At 41.9% G+C, this 16,382-nt stretch overlaps 1 protein-coding gene across 7 annotated transcripts in view; it reads left to right on the forward strand.

Moving 5' to 3' along the window:
• The window catches only part of TPK1 (thiamin pyrophosphokinase 1), a 240,775-nt gene that overhangs the window by 181,998 nt on the left and 42,395 nt on the right, over positions 1–16,382 (forward strand). For 6 of the 7 annotated variants that reach the window (XM_082192914.1, XM_082192919.1, XM_082192915.1 and 3 more), the window contains one exon: positions 4,280–4,391. In XM_082192914.1, the coding sequence (XP_082049040.1) occupies positions 4,280–4,391 (112 nt within the window). Of the gene's footprint in view, positions 1–4,279; positions 4,392–13,467; positions 14,823–16,382 lie in introns of those variants that run through there. The other variant, XM_082192916.1, reaches the window with a different exon arrangement.

Here is a 16,382-nt window from a genome sequence, read left to right on the forward strand (position 1 = left end):
GCAACTGTGATGCCCCTCCTCACTGCATTTCCCTACTTCTGCTGTCCCATGAGATTTTTCTCTAGGTCCCTAACCAGATTAGAGGCTCTTATCCTTAAAGTATTTGGGAGACAGATAAGAAATGTGAAATAGATGCTAAAACATGGAAAAATCTGTAGACTAGGAAACCAGTGAGATCCATTTTAGCATATGAGAGAGAATACAATTAAAGGGTATTGTCAGTGGTATATAATTCTGGTTCAGCTATCACATATACAGTGGTACCTCGGGTTAAGTACTTAATTTTTTCCGGAGGTCCGTTCCTAATCTGAAACTATTCTTAACCTGAAGCACCACTTTAGCTAATGGGGCCTCCTGCTGCCACTGTGCCGCCGGAGCACGATTTCTGTTCTCATCCTGAAGCAAAATTCTTAACCTGAAGCACTATTTCTGGATTAGCGGAGTCTGTAATCTGAAGCGTATGTAACCCGAGGTACCACTGTAACTTCTGGCCCAGACTGGCAAGACAGTCTGAACACTTAGTACCACCTTTGGCATGAGTGTCTAGTAGTGAAGGACTCTTGACAATAAATTGCTAATATGATTGGGGATCCTGTGCAAGCTACATCACAGCTAGCACTACTATCTGTCTCTAAGGATTCAAATGTGGGTATCAAACCCAATGAACTGTTAACGTTTTGGTCAATGACCACCAGACTACTGATTGCCCAGAAATGGAAATTGCTGCATGATTTAAATATTTTGTCATGGTACAATAATTTATGGAAGATTACCATATCTGAGTAGTTTACACACAGGTTAAATGGTGTTGAAAGGTACTGAAAACACAAACCTTTTCTGCCATTTGGTGGAACTTCGTTACATATGGCAATAACAGTAACCTACATATTTGTTACCAACAACATCATGTGCAGGATTCCGTTTTGTGTCCCCCCCCCTCCCACCTTTGTTGTTATTTTTTAAAAAAGAAAGTCTACAGCTCTTGCTGATATATCTCTGAGCCACAAAGGGCAGCTGTAGCAGCTTGCCTTAGCAATACTTTAAGAAAGCATTCATCCTTGGACTCTTGTGAGTTGATGACAACAAGGAGTTAAGTGGGAGACTGAGAATGCCTCCCTTTGCACCCTTGCAGTCTAATACGGATGCCTTTGTAGCTGATTTGAAGGTTTCGCTTGATGGATCCTAGAAACTGTAGAAGGTGTGTTGGGCCTCTGCTTTTGAACACTGTAGTTTATTATGCATAACAACAGCTCTCTGCTGGCATTGCCCTTGCTTGTTAACATTTTAAAATCCTGAATAATTTTTACTAAATGTATTATTTAAAATACTAAGATATGTGTTAATTACTTGCTAACCTTTTCTTCCAGTGACTTTAGAAATGAGTATTCTGTCATTCTCTTCTTTTTTAGCAGTCAGAGTCACTATGAAACAGAAAGAATATCTCAAGCTATGTAACAAATGTCACCAAGCATGTGTGTGTGTGTGTGTGTGTGTATTTTGTACACAAGGGTTGTTGTTCCCTCTTCAGCAAATTTAGACTTTCTCAGCATAGCAAAAACAGAGAAATTTTCAGAACAGCACCTCAGTGACTTTTTTGATATGGTGCTTATAAATGATGCTTAGCATTTATATAATGTTCTCTCCCCTACTCCCAGCACTTCATACTAAAGCAACCCAATGTGTATTATATTATTATTATTATTATTATTATTATTATTATTATTATTATTATTACATTTCTATACTGCCATTCATCCGAAGATCACAGGGCAGTTTACAATATCAAAACATAAAAATGGATACTGTATGTGTATGTGATCGACATAAGATTGAAACCAGAAACTTCCCGGCTACAATCCAAAACACACTTGCTAATGAATAAGACCTCCTGAACTTCAACACACTTTCAAGCAGTCAAAGATGAGCTTGTGTGGCACAGCACTATGGTGCACTGGATTCCATGGTGTGCACCGCAATCCTATGCATGCTTATGGAAAAGTAAACTCCAATTGGCTCAGTAATGCTTAACTATAAGAACACAGGTAAGCGTGCATAGGATTGCAGCTATAGCCATGTACTTTCTCTTACTGCAAGTGGCAAAATTGTTCTAGGAAGGTAAGATTCACAGGACAAGCATGTGGCAATGCCGAGACCTTGGGCTTAAGTGCCCCTGATGTGTCTGCGGCTCTGCCATTCCCATTGTAAGCAGGACAACAATGGGCAGGAAAGAGTCAATGGGCGGAAGGTGAACTGGGTGCTTAGCAGGCACAATATGTGGGAGGAGGAAGATGCAGGAGGTATGGATAGGGGAAGGAGGCATGGACCTGGGTGTGCAGGTGAAATGAGTGCAAGCAAGGCTTCAGAACAGAAAAGAGGCAAATTGAGAAATGGGGTTGGGAAGATGGAAAGTGAGCTTAATAGTTGAATGGGGTGCGAAATGGAAGCTCTAAAGGGGTTGATGTGGTGGCAATAGCTGTGGGCGGCAAGCAGATTGAGCAGCGGTGCAGCCCTTAGTAAGATATAAGGTTATCATTTCAGTTTACATTGCATCATCGTTCACAATAATTTCTGCTTCAGAGAGATACCTCTGGTTTCCCATGAACTCACAAGCTTACAAACTCTAAGCAAAAACTAACAGAAATAACAAACTCTCATCAGCTTTCCACTCCAATTACAACCCATTATCACCCCAAAGGGATTGTCCTAAAATGCACAGTAGAAACTAGTATCCTTCCTATATTTTATGTCATACAAGGGATTTCTATTGCAGCCATAAATTAAGATATTTATTTTTTTTAAAAAAAGGCATAAACAGTATTTTCTCAAACCCTGGAGAATTTTAAAATGCTGTTTATATGACTTCATTTGACATCCTTAGAATTGTACTGATCCTTCAGAGCCAAGTTTATAAATATCTGTAAAGCTAAGCTTTTAGTCAAAATTATAAGAAAACATAAGAAATGGCCTCCTGGATCCGACTGAGGCTTCCTCTAGTCCAGCCAGGTGCTTCTGGAAAGCTCACAAGCAGAGCTGTACCCAAATCTGCCTCCCTCTTTCACAAGGAGGGTGAAAATCTTGATGATTTTTTCCAGTAGTATTGTGGGTCCTCTTTCTTACTGCCTTGCCCCCACACTGTGGCACAGGGTTCTTTACACACGGTCTTTCTTTTTTGCACACTTCCTAGGATGCGCATGTGACCGTGCAACATTGCAGTCTAGGTGGTGTTGCAACAAAGAAAGCTTGTGTGTGTGAAGAGCTCCCTAACACTCTACATTTGTGCGGGGCATTTTAAGCATGTTGCAGTGAGAAGCAGACTCATCAGTCACTTTTCAACAGTGCATATGTGCATCTCAACACAAAATTCCTTCAAATTTTTCTGCCCCAGCCTCTTGGCAGGCCACCTTGTTTTGCTCCCTCAGATTGCAAATTACCAGTAGCTATGGTGGCTATTAGCAGGGGGGATTTTTGTATTTCACATTTCAGCACGTCCTGTGCAATGCCAACATTCGGTGCCCCCCTCCCAGCCTCTTGCCTTCCATTCTGCTCAGTCCAGCGCCCTGTGCTGCCCTCAACCTGCTTCTCCAGCACCATTGACCACAGTATCTTTCTGGAGAGTTGGAGACACTATGCTTCCGTGTTTCAACTCTGGCCTCCAGGACCATTTCCAGAAAGTAGTGGGGGTAAGCACTGTTTATTGCCGTGGGAATTGTCCTGTGGCATCTCTCAGGGCTCCGTCTTGTCCTCATGCTGTTTAGCATCATCTGAGGACCCCCCCTGCCACGCTTTACAGTTAAAAGTATTTTGTGGGACCTGCCTCTTGTGTTTAACTGGTAATGTGCTGCTTTTGATAGGAACTGGTTTCCTTGCTTTTATAATTGTATGCACTGTTTGACTTGTATGCTGATATAGTTGTTGCTGCCCCTGACATCTTACAGCAAAAGGGGGATAAGAAATCAAATAAATAAATCTGGTGGCAGCCCTGTCTCCACACCCCATTAAGAGTTTACATGGAATCAACTGAACATTTCATGTTGAGCAGGTTCTGTTGGGAGGAACCCAGGCATCACTTTGATCTCTGCTGAGTTTAAGAGGGTTAAAGGCTTTCTACCAATCAAATTTGCATGGAATTGCAGTTTTAGGCACATGGTGTTCCACATCACAATTTAACGGCAGTGATGTGCCTAATCTGTAGCTTCTTCGTGCATAAAAGTGTGTTGTTTACATAATCATGTGCTTCCTGATCAGTGGACACTAAACCAAAGTTCTTTCTGTGTTGCAGGGAAAGCACAAACTACGTGTGAACACAGGACTAGAAGGCAACTGGTGCGGCCTCATTCCCATTGGGAGCTCTTGCGACTGCGTCACGACAACAGGCTTGAAGTGGAATCTCGGTAAGGAAGGCATTTTGCTACCAGACATATTTTTTCTCCTTTTAGGACAGTTTTCTAGATTCTCCAGGAGGTTGGGGTTGGAGTGATGTTCCGCGTCGGAAGAGAATATGTGGCAATGATTTACTTCTAGTTTATTATGTAGGTGCAGAAACCACCCTATCAGCCCATCACTGCATTGTGAGGAAATTGCATTTAGCCTGAAAACAAAAGGTCAATTAATAGTAACTTAAATAGTACCATTCTTCATCCTACAAGCAATATTACTTGTGAAGTACTATGTGTAATTGGGCATATCTCAAATGTTTTCCAACCCCCGTGAAACACACGATTTCTGCCATGGAGAAGCCTTCTTGGGTTTCCAGTCACATAGAACAGGCCTACAACATACAGCTGTGTGCACATTACTGCTAAATTTGTGTGGCAGGGAGTGTCTTATAAGACCTTTGCATTCTTGCTGTTCGTACATTGAGGATAGGAAGAAATTTGATCTTTGATGGCATTTCCAGTCATGTGAGGACAGGGGGAGGCAGAATAAGGTTCTGGAGGTCCGTTCTTAACCTGAAACTGTTCTTAACCTGAAGCACCACTTTAGCTAATGGGGCCTCCTGCTGCCGCAGCGCCGCCACACAATTTATGTTCTCATCCTGAAGCAAAGTTCTTAACCCGAAGTACTATTTCTGGGTTGGCGGAGTCTGTAACCTAAAGCGTCTGTAACCTGAAGCGTCTGTAACCTGAAGAACCACTGTATATAAGCTTGCGTCATCACAGAGAGAAATGTGTTTGCTCCTGAGAATTCTATTTTTTCAGTAAAAGGTTTGTTGAGGTCATAATACAGTACCCTCTCCAATGCGTTACTCTTCAAGGAGAGCAGGTTTCTAAGGCCTAAATCTCATACTTTATAAGCCATAAAATTGACAGGTAAATAATAGAACAATGGAGGTTATTAAAAGCCCCCTCCCCTTTTGCCCTGAACTGCTTGTATGTCATTTTTTTCTCCGTTCTGGAAATAAGTATATGGCTGGAGGTCCTTTTATCATAGATAGTTCGTTGAAAATAAGAAAGGCAAAATAGGAAAAATAAGATGCTATCTTCCCCTCTCATTTCTTCTTTGTCCCCCCCCCCCCCGCGCGCGCGCGCAAAGCTGCAGGGAATATATTTGTGGTTTTCTGCTCCTTATCCAAAAACTCCATATTCAGTATTGCAGATAGCTATCCCAAACAGGCACTAGATTTCAGTATATTATTTTCAAAAAGATGGGTGAAGGAGGAGGAGGCAAGTTCTGCAAGTTGATACACATTTAAACCAGTCGTGCATGTGAACTGCAACACTGATTCTGACCTGCAATATGCTGCTTTTGAATGGGGGGTGTTGTGTGGAGCTTAGCCAGGTGTTGATGGTGACACACATGCAATGTACAACATTGTTTCTACAGATCCTGGAATGAAAGGACTAGGCAGTAAATGTGTGGAACTATGAGTCACAAGCTTGTTGATTTACATGGATGATCTGTAGCATTTTATTTAGTTGAAAGACAGCCACTCCAGGCTCGGTGCAAGTGTCCTTGTTACCAGAATACTAGGAACCACCATTCCTCCCAGTCACTTGGGATGGGAAACACTTGTCTGGCTGCAAACACTGGGTCAGGGCTACACCAGGCCCTCTTCTTCATTTCCAACACACCTGAGAGGTTTGCATGACCCACCCCTCAGCAGGTATAGCTCTTGGAGTCAGTGAGACTGCCACGGAGGCATCTCACTCCCACGCTCCCTCTGGCAAGTAGGCCGTGAGAGTTTTTTATGGGTAATCCAGTGCCCACCAGTCCAGTGCTCAGGGTGCTTACCATTTGCTCACTGCTTCTCTCCATCCTTCAAGACCACACTGAACCTGCTTCTTGTGACCTGTTGATGTGGGGGAAAGGATTTTCCCAGATGGAGTCCGTCCTTTGCATAATGGGAATGTGCTGAGTCTGATTTCCAAGTAATATGTGGCAAAACCCCTTTTCTAAACAACAATCATCTGGCCAGTTTACTCTTTTAGGAGATTTGTTTAAATCTTTTTTGTCCAGGATACTGTTGGTGGTGCTAAGAGGCAGCTGATGTTTGACGTCATCTATTTTTCCTCTTACTTTCAATATCTGGATGTTGCATACTAGAACTGCAAATATCATACTGTGGTTTTTAATAGAGATAGATAATATAGTTAGTGTATATATAGAGATCTCGTGTATATATAGAGATCTCATTTGAGAGCTTGCAGACTAGTAATGCAGCAAATACATTTTACAAATAAAAAATGTACTCTGACCCTTTAGAAAGCAATGGAATACTAAATAGAAATAAAGAAAATACAAGTTGATGAGAATATTAATCAAAAGTGAAATCTATGCACTCTCCCTCCAGCAATAATACTAAATGAAACTGTGTGTCTTGATTACATGTCCAACTCTATGGAAATCAATGAATGTTAGTTCAAACTAGACTTCTTTGTCTCTTTTTTAAAAAAGGTGTAATGTGTGTGTCTACAGTGGGTTTCCCAAGCTCGACTTTACAGGCAGAATCTCTGAGTGCAAAGACACTCTATAGAAGAGAGGACTTCCTTAAACATGTTTTGATTTTGTGACACATTTGTTTTTCTCTTTCTTGGCAAGTATATTTGGTGAGTGCTTTATGTTCTTGAAAACTTGTTTCCTGGGAGACGCTATAAAATGATCTTGAAAACTTGTTTCCTGGAAGATGCTATAAAGTGATCTTTCCAACACATAGGGTTGCCATATTTCAAAATCCGGACACTAAAGCTTGGGGGGGGGGTTGGGGTTTTTTTTGGCAAAATCTCCAAAAATCAACATTTCCAATATGGGCTGTCATACACCCAGGTTTTTGCCGCTTTTCAAAATTCTATCCAGACACCATTTTTGATGGGCGAATCCCAGCTATGTCCAGAAAATTCCATACATATGACAGCCCTACAACACAGAAAATAAACATTGCACACTGAGAAGACGCATTGTATAGATGAGATATTACTATTCAAATAAGAGCTTGAATTTTGACCAAGACCTCAATGTGATATGTTTGGGACTCGGTTACATAATATGCAGATATATGCCAATGTTTCACATTTTCAAGAGACAGAATGTTTCCTGGTAGACACAAGTCCCCATTTCCTTTTTGATCTTGACATACTTCTGGTTTCAGCACTGTCCTCCTGGTTTCTAAAAAATTAAGATTCTATGTGAATGACAATTGCAAAGTATCTCTAGGGCACATTTGGAAGGGCATGAACATCATAGTGAAATGTGCTGTGAAGTCTGCCATTTCACATTTTAAGCCGGTGAGGTTCATTTCGAATTGTTACGTATGATAGGCAATCGTGTTTTTTGAACATGTCCTTTAAACTGAATAATAAACACTCAGGTGTGTCTAAGTCCTTCTGAGTAAACAGAAAATGTCGGGGTGTTGCATCCTTCCCCCCGCTCTGTTCTGCCTATACTGACCTACCCAAACCATTGCTAAAGAATGGATTTGAGTGGCAGCTCAATGGAGATCAGATTCATTATATGGTTAAACACTCTATTCCACATACTTATTTTTAAAAGGAAATAGTTATGATCTGTTTACTGCCCTGCTTTTGCTCTGGTGAAGGACAGAAGATGATTTAGTGATGCGAAATAGCAATGGGAGAAGGGTTCAGATAGTAAACTTTGGTGTGTGGGGATGGAGACCAGTGGTCAGTGAAAAAGCACATTCTTTTCATGTAGAAGTCTGAGAATCATAGAATCATAGAGTTGGAAGAGACCACAAGGGCCATCGAGTCCAACCCCCTGCCAAGCAGGAAACACCATCAGAGCACTCCTGACATATGGTTGTCAAGCCTCTGCTTAGAGACCTCCAAAGTAGGAGACTCCACCACACTCCTTGGCAGCAAATTCCACTGTCGAACAGCTCTTACTGTCAGGAGGTTCTTCCTAATGTTTAGGTGGAATCTTCTTTCTTGTAGTTTGGATCCATTGCTCCGTGTCCGCTTCTCCGGAGCAGCAGAAAACAACCTTTCTCCCTCCTCTATGTGACATCCTTTTATATATTTGAACATGGCTATCATATCACCCCTTAACCTCCTCTTCTCCAGGCTAAACATGCCCAGCTCCCTTAGCCGTTCCTCATAAGGCATCGTTTCCAGGCCTTTGACCATTTTGGTTGCCCTCCTCTGGACCCGTTCCAGTTTGTCAGTGTCCTTCTTGAACTGTGGTGCCCAGAACTGGACACAGTACTCCAGGTGAGGTCTGACCAGAGCAGAATACAGTGGCACTATTACTTCCCTTGATCTAGATGCTATACTCCTATTGATGCAGCCCAGAATTGCATTGGCTTTTTTAGCTGCCGCGTCACACTGTTGGCTCATGTCAAGTTTGTGGTCAACCAAGACTCCTAGATCCTTTTCACATGTACTGCTCTCAAGCCAGGTGTCACCCATCTTGTATTTGTGCCTCTCATTTGTTTTGCCCAAGTGCAATACTTTACATTTCTCCCTGTTAAAATTCATCTTGTTTATTTTTGCCCAGTTCTCTAATCTGTCAAGGTCGTTTTGAAGTGTGATCCTGTCCTCTGGGGTGTTAGCCACCCCTCCCAGTTTGGTGTCATCTGCAAATTTGATCAGGATGCCCTTGAGTCCATCATCCAAGTCGTTGATAAAGATGTTGAATAAGACCGGGCCCAAGACAGAACCCTGTGGCACCCCACTAGTCACTCTTCTCCAGGATGAAGAGGAACCATTGATGAGCACCCTTTGGGTTCGGTCAGTCAGCCAGTTACAAATCCACTGAGTGGTAGCATAGTCAAGGCCGCATTTTACCAGCTTCTTTACAAGAATATCATGGGGCACCTTGTCAAATGCCTTGCTGAAATCAAGGTAGGCTACATCCACTGCGTTCCCTTCATCTACCAGGCTTGTAATTCTGTCAAAAAACGAGATCAGGTTAGTCTGACATGACTTATTTTTCAGAAATCCATGCTGACTATTGGTGATCACAGCATTCCTTTCTAGGTGCTCACAGACTGTTTGCTTAATGATCTGCTCCAGAATCTTCCCTGCTATTGATGTCAGACTGACTGGGTGGTAATTATTTGGGTCCTCTCTTTTCCCCTTTTTGAAAATAGGGACAACATTTGCCCTCCTCCAGTCAGCCGGGACTTCGCCTGTTCTCCAGGAATTCTCAAAGATGACTGCCAGTGGTTCTGAGATCACATCTGCCAGTTCTTTTAATACTCTTGGATGCAGTTCATCTGGCCCTGGAGACTTGAATACATCTAAACTAGCCAAATATTCTTGTACTATCTCCTTAGTTATTCTGGGCTGTGTTTCCTTTGCTGAATCATTTGCTCCAAATTCTTCAGGTCGGGCATTGTTTTCTTTATCGGAGAAGACTGAGGCAAAGAAGGCATTGAGTAGTTCAGCCCTTTCTGTGTCCCCTGTTTGCATTTCACCATCTTCTCCTCTGAGTGACCCCACAGTTTCTTTGTTCTTCCTTTTGCTACGAACATACCCATAAAAGCCTTTTTTGTTGCTTTTAACCTCTCTAGCAAGCCTGAGTTCATTCTGTGCTTTAGCTTTTCTGACTTTGTGTCTACATGTGCTGGCTATTTGTTTGAATTCCTCTTTGGTGGTTTCCCCCCTTTTCCATTTTTTGTACACATCCTTTTTTAATCTTAATTCAGTTAAAAGTTCTTTAGATAGCCACCCTGGCTTCTTTAGGCACCTTCCATGTTTCCGTCTCATTGGTATTGCCTGACGTTGTGCTTTTAGTATCTCCCTCTTAACAAACTCCCAGCCATCATGAATTCCCTTTCCTTTTAGTATTGTTGTCCATGGGATCTCACCCAGCACTTCCCTAAGTTTTATGAAGTCGGCTTTCTTAAAGTCAAGAAATTGAGTCCTAGTATGCTTGGCTGCTCCTTTCCGCTGTATAGTAAACTTCAGAAGAGCATGATCACTCGCGCCTAATGATCCTTCCACTTCTACCCCACTAACCAGGTCATCAACATTGGTTAGGACCAGATCTAAAATGGCTGTTCCTCTTGTTGCTTCTCCCACTTTCTGGACAATGAAGTTGTCTGCAAAGCCAGTGAGGAATCTGTTTGACCTTATGCTCTTGGCTGAGTTTGACGTCCAACAAATATCCGGGTAATTGAAGTCCCCCATTACTACTATCTCCCTTCCTTTTGCATGCTTGGCCATCTGTTCCAGGAAGGCATCATCTATGTCCTCCGTTTGGCTTGGGGATCTATAGTAAACTCCCACAATGAGGTCTCTGTTATTCTTCTCTCCCTTAATTTTGACCCAAATGCTCTCACTTTGGCTTTGAGGATCTAAATCTTGGATCTCTTCACAGGTATACACATCCCTGACATATAACGCCACTCCTCCTCCTTTCTTGTCTGGTCTGTTTCTCTGAAATAGATTGTATCCCCCCATTATTACATTCCAATCGTGGGACTTATCCCACCAGGTTTCAGTGATGCCTATTATGTCATATTTAGTTTGCTGTACCAAGAGCTCAAGCTCATCTTGTTTATTTCCCATGCTTTGCGCATTAGTGTACAGACATTGAAGTCCATTACTCATTCCCCCGTGTCTCTTATTTAAGGATTTTTTCCTCCCACCACTAGGTCCGTGTGCTGTTTTCTCCATTTGGTCTATGACATTTGGATGATCATCTTCATTAATTGATAGGCTCCTACCTTCAGGAGCACTGTCTCCCTCCCCCACATTAGTCAGTTTAAAGCCCTCCTGATGAGGTTTCTGAGATTTTTGGCAAAAACATTTCTCCCAACCGTTGTGAGGTGCAGCCCATCACTTGCCAGAAGTCCATCTTCAAGAAACTGCAGTCCGTGATCTAAGAATCCAAACCATTCCTGTTTACACCATTTGCGAAGCCAGCTGTTCACTTCCACTATTTTCCCCTCTCTCCCTGGGCCACGTCGTTCAACTGGGAGGACAGATGAGATGACAATTTGTGCATTTAGTTGCTTCAATTTCCTGCCGAGAGCCTCGTAGTCTCTTTTGATCTTCTGGAGGCTATTGCTTGCAGTGTCATTGGTTCCCACATGAACCAAGAGGAAGGGGTATTTGTCAGTGGGTTTTATGATTCCTTGCAGTCATTCAGTTACATCTTGGATCTTAGCCCCGGGGAGACAGCACACTTCCCGAGACATCTTGTCAGGCCCACAGATCACTGCTTCTGTTCCCCTCAGTAGGGAATCCCCTATCACCACTACACGCCTCCTCTTGGGTTTGGTCGGGGTTCTTCCGTGAGCTGTCCGTTCCAAGGTCGCCTGCACATTCCCTGAGGACTGACTTTGCTGCTCGTCTTCATATACCTGATCGACTGTAATGAGGGAGAGATCCTCAAATGGAGTCTGCTCTTCGTCTTCCATGCTAGGGGAGAGGACCTCAAAGTGATTGTGTATTTCTAAGCAATCAGAGTGAACCCTGGGCCTCCTACTTCTTTGAGTCACGTTTCTCCATATATCTGGCTCCCGTGTTGGTGAACTAGCCTCCTTCTCAGGGGAGTCCCCTGTCTCCTCCTTGGTGGAGACGGTGTGCTCTGTTGCTTCCAAGAAGAGCTCCAGATCTCTAATTCTTTGGAGCGTAGCTACACGTTCCTCCAGTTGCTGGACTTTGTCTTTTAAGAGGGCAATCAACATGCAATTGCTGCAGGTAAAGCTGCGTGCAACCTTTGGCAAGATGGCAAACATTGCGCAGGAACCGCAGGCGACTGCAGCTGTGCAGAGCAGTTGTAGCATTCAGAAAGCCAGATCTTTCTCCTCTCCCCCCTACAAATTCAAAGTAGGCCTAAGCCTAGAATTCAAGGCATCAGACACAGGGTTGCCTAGTGGTCTCTCAGCTAGCAGTGGGCCAGAACTTACATAGCTTCAGCAGGACTGTTGCTTCATGTGCCTTTGCAACATGCTCTAAGACAGACAGTGGTATTAAGGATAATAATGTAACCTTATGCTGCGTCGCGTCGTGTGGGATACCTGGGACACCACCCTTTTTGGCCCTTAGGCATTGCCATAGGAGTTTCCACTGAGTAGTTTGGGGTGAAATGGAGGATACTCTGAAGCAAGCTGACGACCGGGAGAAGAAACAGAGAAACCAAGGAGATTGCAGAAAGGATGGAAGTAAAAAGAAACCATGCAGAGAAGCTTATGGAGGACAGAGCAGCCACTGTCTTCTACAGTCACACAGCAGGCTTACTGACACCTGCCTCCCAGGACCATCTGGGTCAGAGCAGGTCTGAGAGACTCTGGGTGCCACTGTTTGTTTGTTTGTTTGTTTGTTTGTTTGTTTGTTTGTTTGTAAGTGTGTAAGCAGCCTTGTACCCAGCATTGCTTAGGATTTCCAAGAAACCAAAAAAGCAGTGCAGTTTTGAAAGGTTCAGTCCCCCATCTTGATTCAAAATGGCATCCAATTGTATCCAAACATAGACAAAACTTGCTCCTTGATCTCGGGAACAGTTATGCAAAATTTGGTTAAAATAAGTGCAGTTTTCAAAATTTCAGTTCAACATCTTGATTCCAAATGGCGTACAATTTTATCCAAACTTGCTTCTTGATCTCAGGAACCGTCAGTCAAATTTTGGTTATGATATCTTAAGAGGTGTCCAGATGCATAGCAAATGGGTAGACAAGCAACTTTCCAAAATATATAGTAGATTTTTTGTTTATAAACCACCAACTCTTAAGAAAAACATGTTGGTACAATAAAATCATTAAAATCTATTTTAAAAAACGAAATCATAAAATACAGAGTAAATGGCCAACACTGAATCAAATGAATTCTCTAGAAATGCTTGGCCAAACAATGGGGATTTTCTAGACAAAATGTTACACCCACTAATTTTGGACTCCATCCTCACTTACTGTCTTGCTTAGAAACCTAATGAGAGTGGTATACCAACCTCAGTTGTTCCTCTTGCTTCTTCCCCTCTTTTTTTCCTCTCTGTTAAATAAATCCTGACAATCAGTTTTTTCCTATTCTGTTAAGTTTTCCACTGATTCTGTCCCCTAACTTCTTTTAGGAAAGTGGCCTATTTTTGAGGCTCATCTTTCCTCCCTCCTTTGCTGACTTGGAGAAAATCTCAGGGGGAAGCGATGCACTCCTTGTATCTGTTCTGAGCATTGCAAGTCACTGAGGTTCATATTCAGAGCCAAGGAATTACAGAAGCTTGGTGACATCTTCAGTGAAAATGTCCCCTGAAGTTGGAAAGTATGAAAGCCACTCTGCCTGGAAATTGTTGGCTGGTAGAACGATGTGAGTGTTTGAATCCATGCAGCCCAAATTTATCTCATGGGGCTTCCTAAATAAAAAAAATTAAATCCTCTATAATTTTATCCTTGCATTTGCTGCTTTTGACACATTACTAAACCTGCTGCAGATGGCCCCTATTTTGAACAGAAACATAACTATGAAAATATAGTAGGGTTGCCATATTTAAAAAAGTAAAAACCAGGACACCAGAAAGTTGTTGAGCTTTTTATAGGAAGACCCCAAAATTGTTGAGCCTTTTTTAAGGAAACCACTGAAATTGTAAGACAAACCCCAAAGTTTTTTGATTGACTTGCCAAAAATCCAGGACAAAGTGCCACCTTTCGGAAATTCCCACCCCCATCCCAGATGTCAATTCCGCCTTTGAAATCCCGGTAATATCCGGAAAAATCCAGGTGTATGGCAGCCATAAATATAGTAAATGGGACCAGTTTGTCTGCAGAGAAATCTTCTGCCTCTGTTAGTCACCTTTCTGACAAGTTTCTTCCATGAAATATTATGGAAATCAACTCCTTTAGACAACTGCAGAAGCATGGCCGAACAGTGTTCATGAAGCCAGGCCAGTAAAAAATTAGCCAGTGTAGAGATGCTCATTTGTCTTACTCTTGCAAATGCATTGCATTATTTTCATATTGAAAGACCCAAATCAAGCATAATAAATGGATGGTGTCTTGTTATTGAAACCTTTCCAAAAAACAGGTTGTCTAGAGCAATGGCTTGCTGCTTCCCATTAATTTCTTCAAAGGCTCTGAGCCATTCCACATCTCCCACTCTCCAGGGTCCACTGCTAGGTGTAAAATTATGAAATGGGCAGGATACATAAACTGTCAGTTTGCATTTCTTGGTGCAGAAAGTATTGATCTGATGTGTAGAGATCTTTCCTATTCTAATTAATTCAAGAGGGTTCTGGAGGCTTCTCTGTGTGAAAGAAACAAGCAGGAGATTCATGGTGTTTGGGTTATTCCTTCAGAGAAGCTGAGTACAGCTGGTTTAAACTGGTTCTCTTATCTCTTCTGTCAAGGTCATGCTGACTATATAAGTAGGGCCAGAAGGAGCCTGGCTTTCACTTTCACTCTCCATCTCTCTTTCCTTCTGGTGTGGTGTTCTGTATTTAGTGTTAAGGTTAGACAGACTTACTATAAGTTATTTTAAGTTTAAGTTAACCCTGCTGCAACTGGATTTCTTATGGACTGCACCAGTCCTGAATGTATTGGATTTGTGACCATGATGCTCATTTGCCTTTGGTAGCAGTAAAGCTCTGCTGGATGAAATATAATTGCCTCTGGTCTATTTTTTGAGACTCCTGCAACGTGTTTAAGTTTTTACTCTGCTAACAAATGTTGGAGTTCTGCTCTGGATCAATATTGAATAGAATTTCCATGACATAAACACGCCAACCTGCAAGAAAAAGCCATTTCTAGAGTCACAGCATTGTGAGTAGACATGTAAACATCCTTACTACACTGTGACATTATTAATCATAATGTTTTATTGAGCCCTCTTTGGATCCATGACAAGAAACAAGATGGGTCAAATATTAAATATGAAATTAAATTGTAGTTTAAAGGTAAAATATTTATTTGGCACTCATATGCAAATTGCTGATATGGTTGTTGTTGTCATATTTATATGTAGAAATAATCTTTGAGAGGCTAATACATTATTACAATTAAACATTTAATACAAGAAATGATAATAAAGCAGAACAATAATAGCCTTTCCTCCCTATGAATTAAACAACCATGATACACATTATTCAGTTCTGTGATAGCATATCAAAAGCTTTGGTTTCTCAGCCTCAGCCCAGGTCAATGAAGGAATCATTGGAAAAAACCAGGTGCCACATTCCCTCTAGGAAGCGGTTGATTCCAAACTGACATGATATGAGAAACAGCAGTATTTCACACTGAAATGCTGCTTCCATATTTTTTCCTTGAGTCTCGAAAGCATTAGGAATGGTGAAGCTGTAGCATTTATGATCCAATACAAGATTATTTACCGATTATGAAAAAAATATAATATTATTACTGTAAATTTGATTTCTTACCATTCCTTCACCAGAAGACCCTAAATCAGGTTGCAATAATTTAAAATTCAATGTTAAAAACAGTTCAAAACAAACACACATATATGTTTCCTGACATTTTACAACAACCCTACTTTCCCTCATTCTGGAGAGCCAGTATGCTGTAGCAGATTACATATCTGACTTGGATTGGGACCCCTGTGTTCAAATCCCCATGAAACACACTGCAGGAGAAGGCTGGGAGGAAGAGACAAGGATGTGTGCTTTGAGGAGTACATCTCTCCAGGTACTCTGGCCTGAAGCACCTTTCATATCGAAAGATAATCCTTACTTTATAGATGTAGGATTCCATATTCAGATATTGATTTATTCCATGCAACGTGGCTAAACTCAAGTTAAAATAATAAAATGCAGTGCCTACAGTTTACATCTTTATCAGGTTACAAGGGATACACCACAACAGCATTTAGTCATAGCATGTTTTCCTTGTAAACCAGAAGTGTAAAATCTGGCTTTGGGGGGAAACAAGGCTATTCATCAAAGGGAAGGCTTCTAATTTTGAAGCAGAACAGCTGGAAATCAGGCACATAAGGAATGTTGATAAAGCTGATATTTGAAAAGAAGCAGAAGTTTGACAGAGG

The sequence above is a fragment of the Podarcis vaucheri genome (assembly GCF_965113315.1).
Source record: "Podarcis vaucheri genome assembly, chromosome: 12".
Classification (NCBI taxonomy): domain Eukaryota; kingdom Metazoa; phylum Chordata; class Lepidosauria; order Squamata; family Lacertidae; genus Podarcis; species Podarcis vaucheri.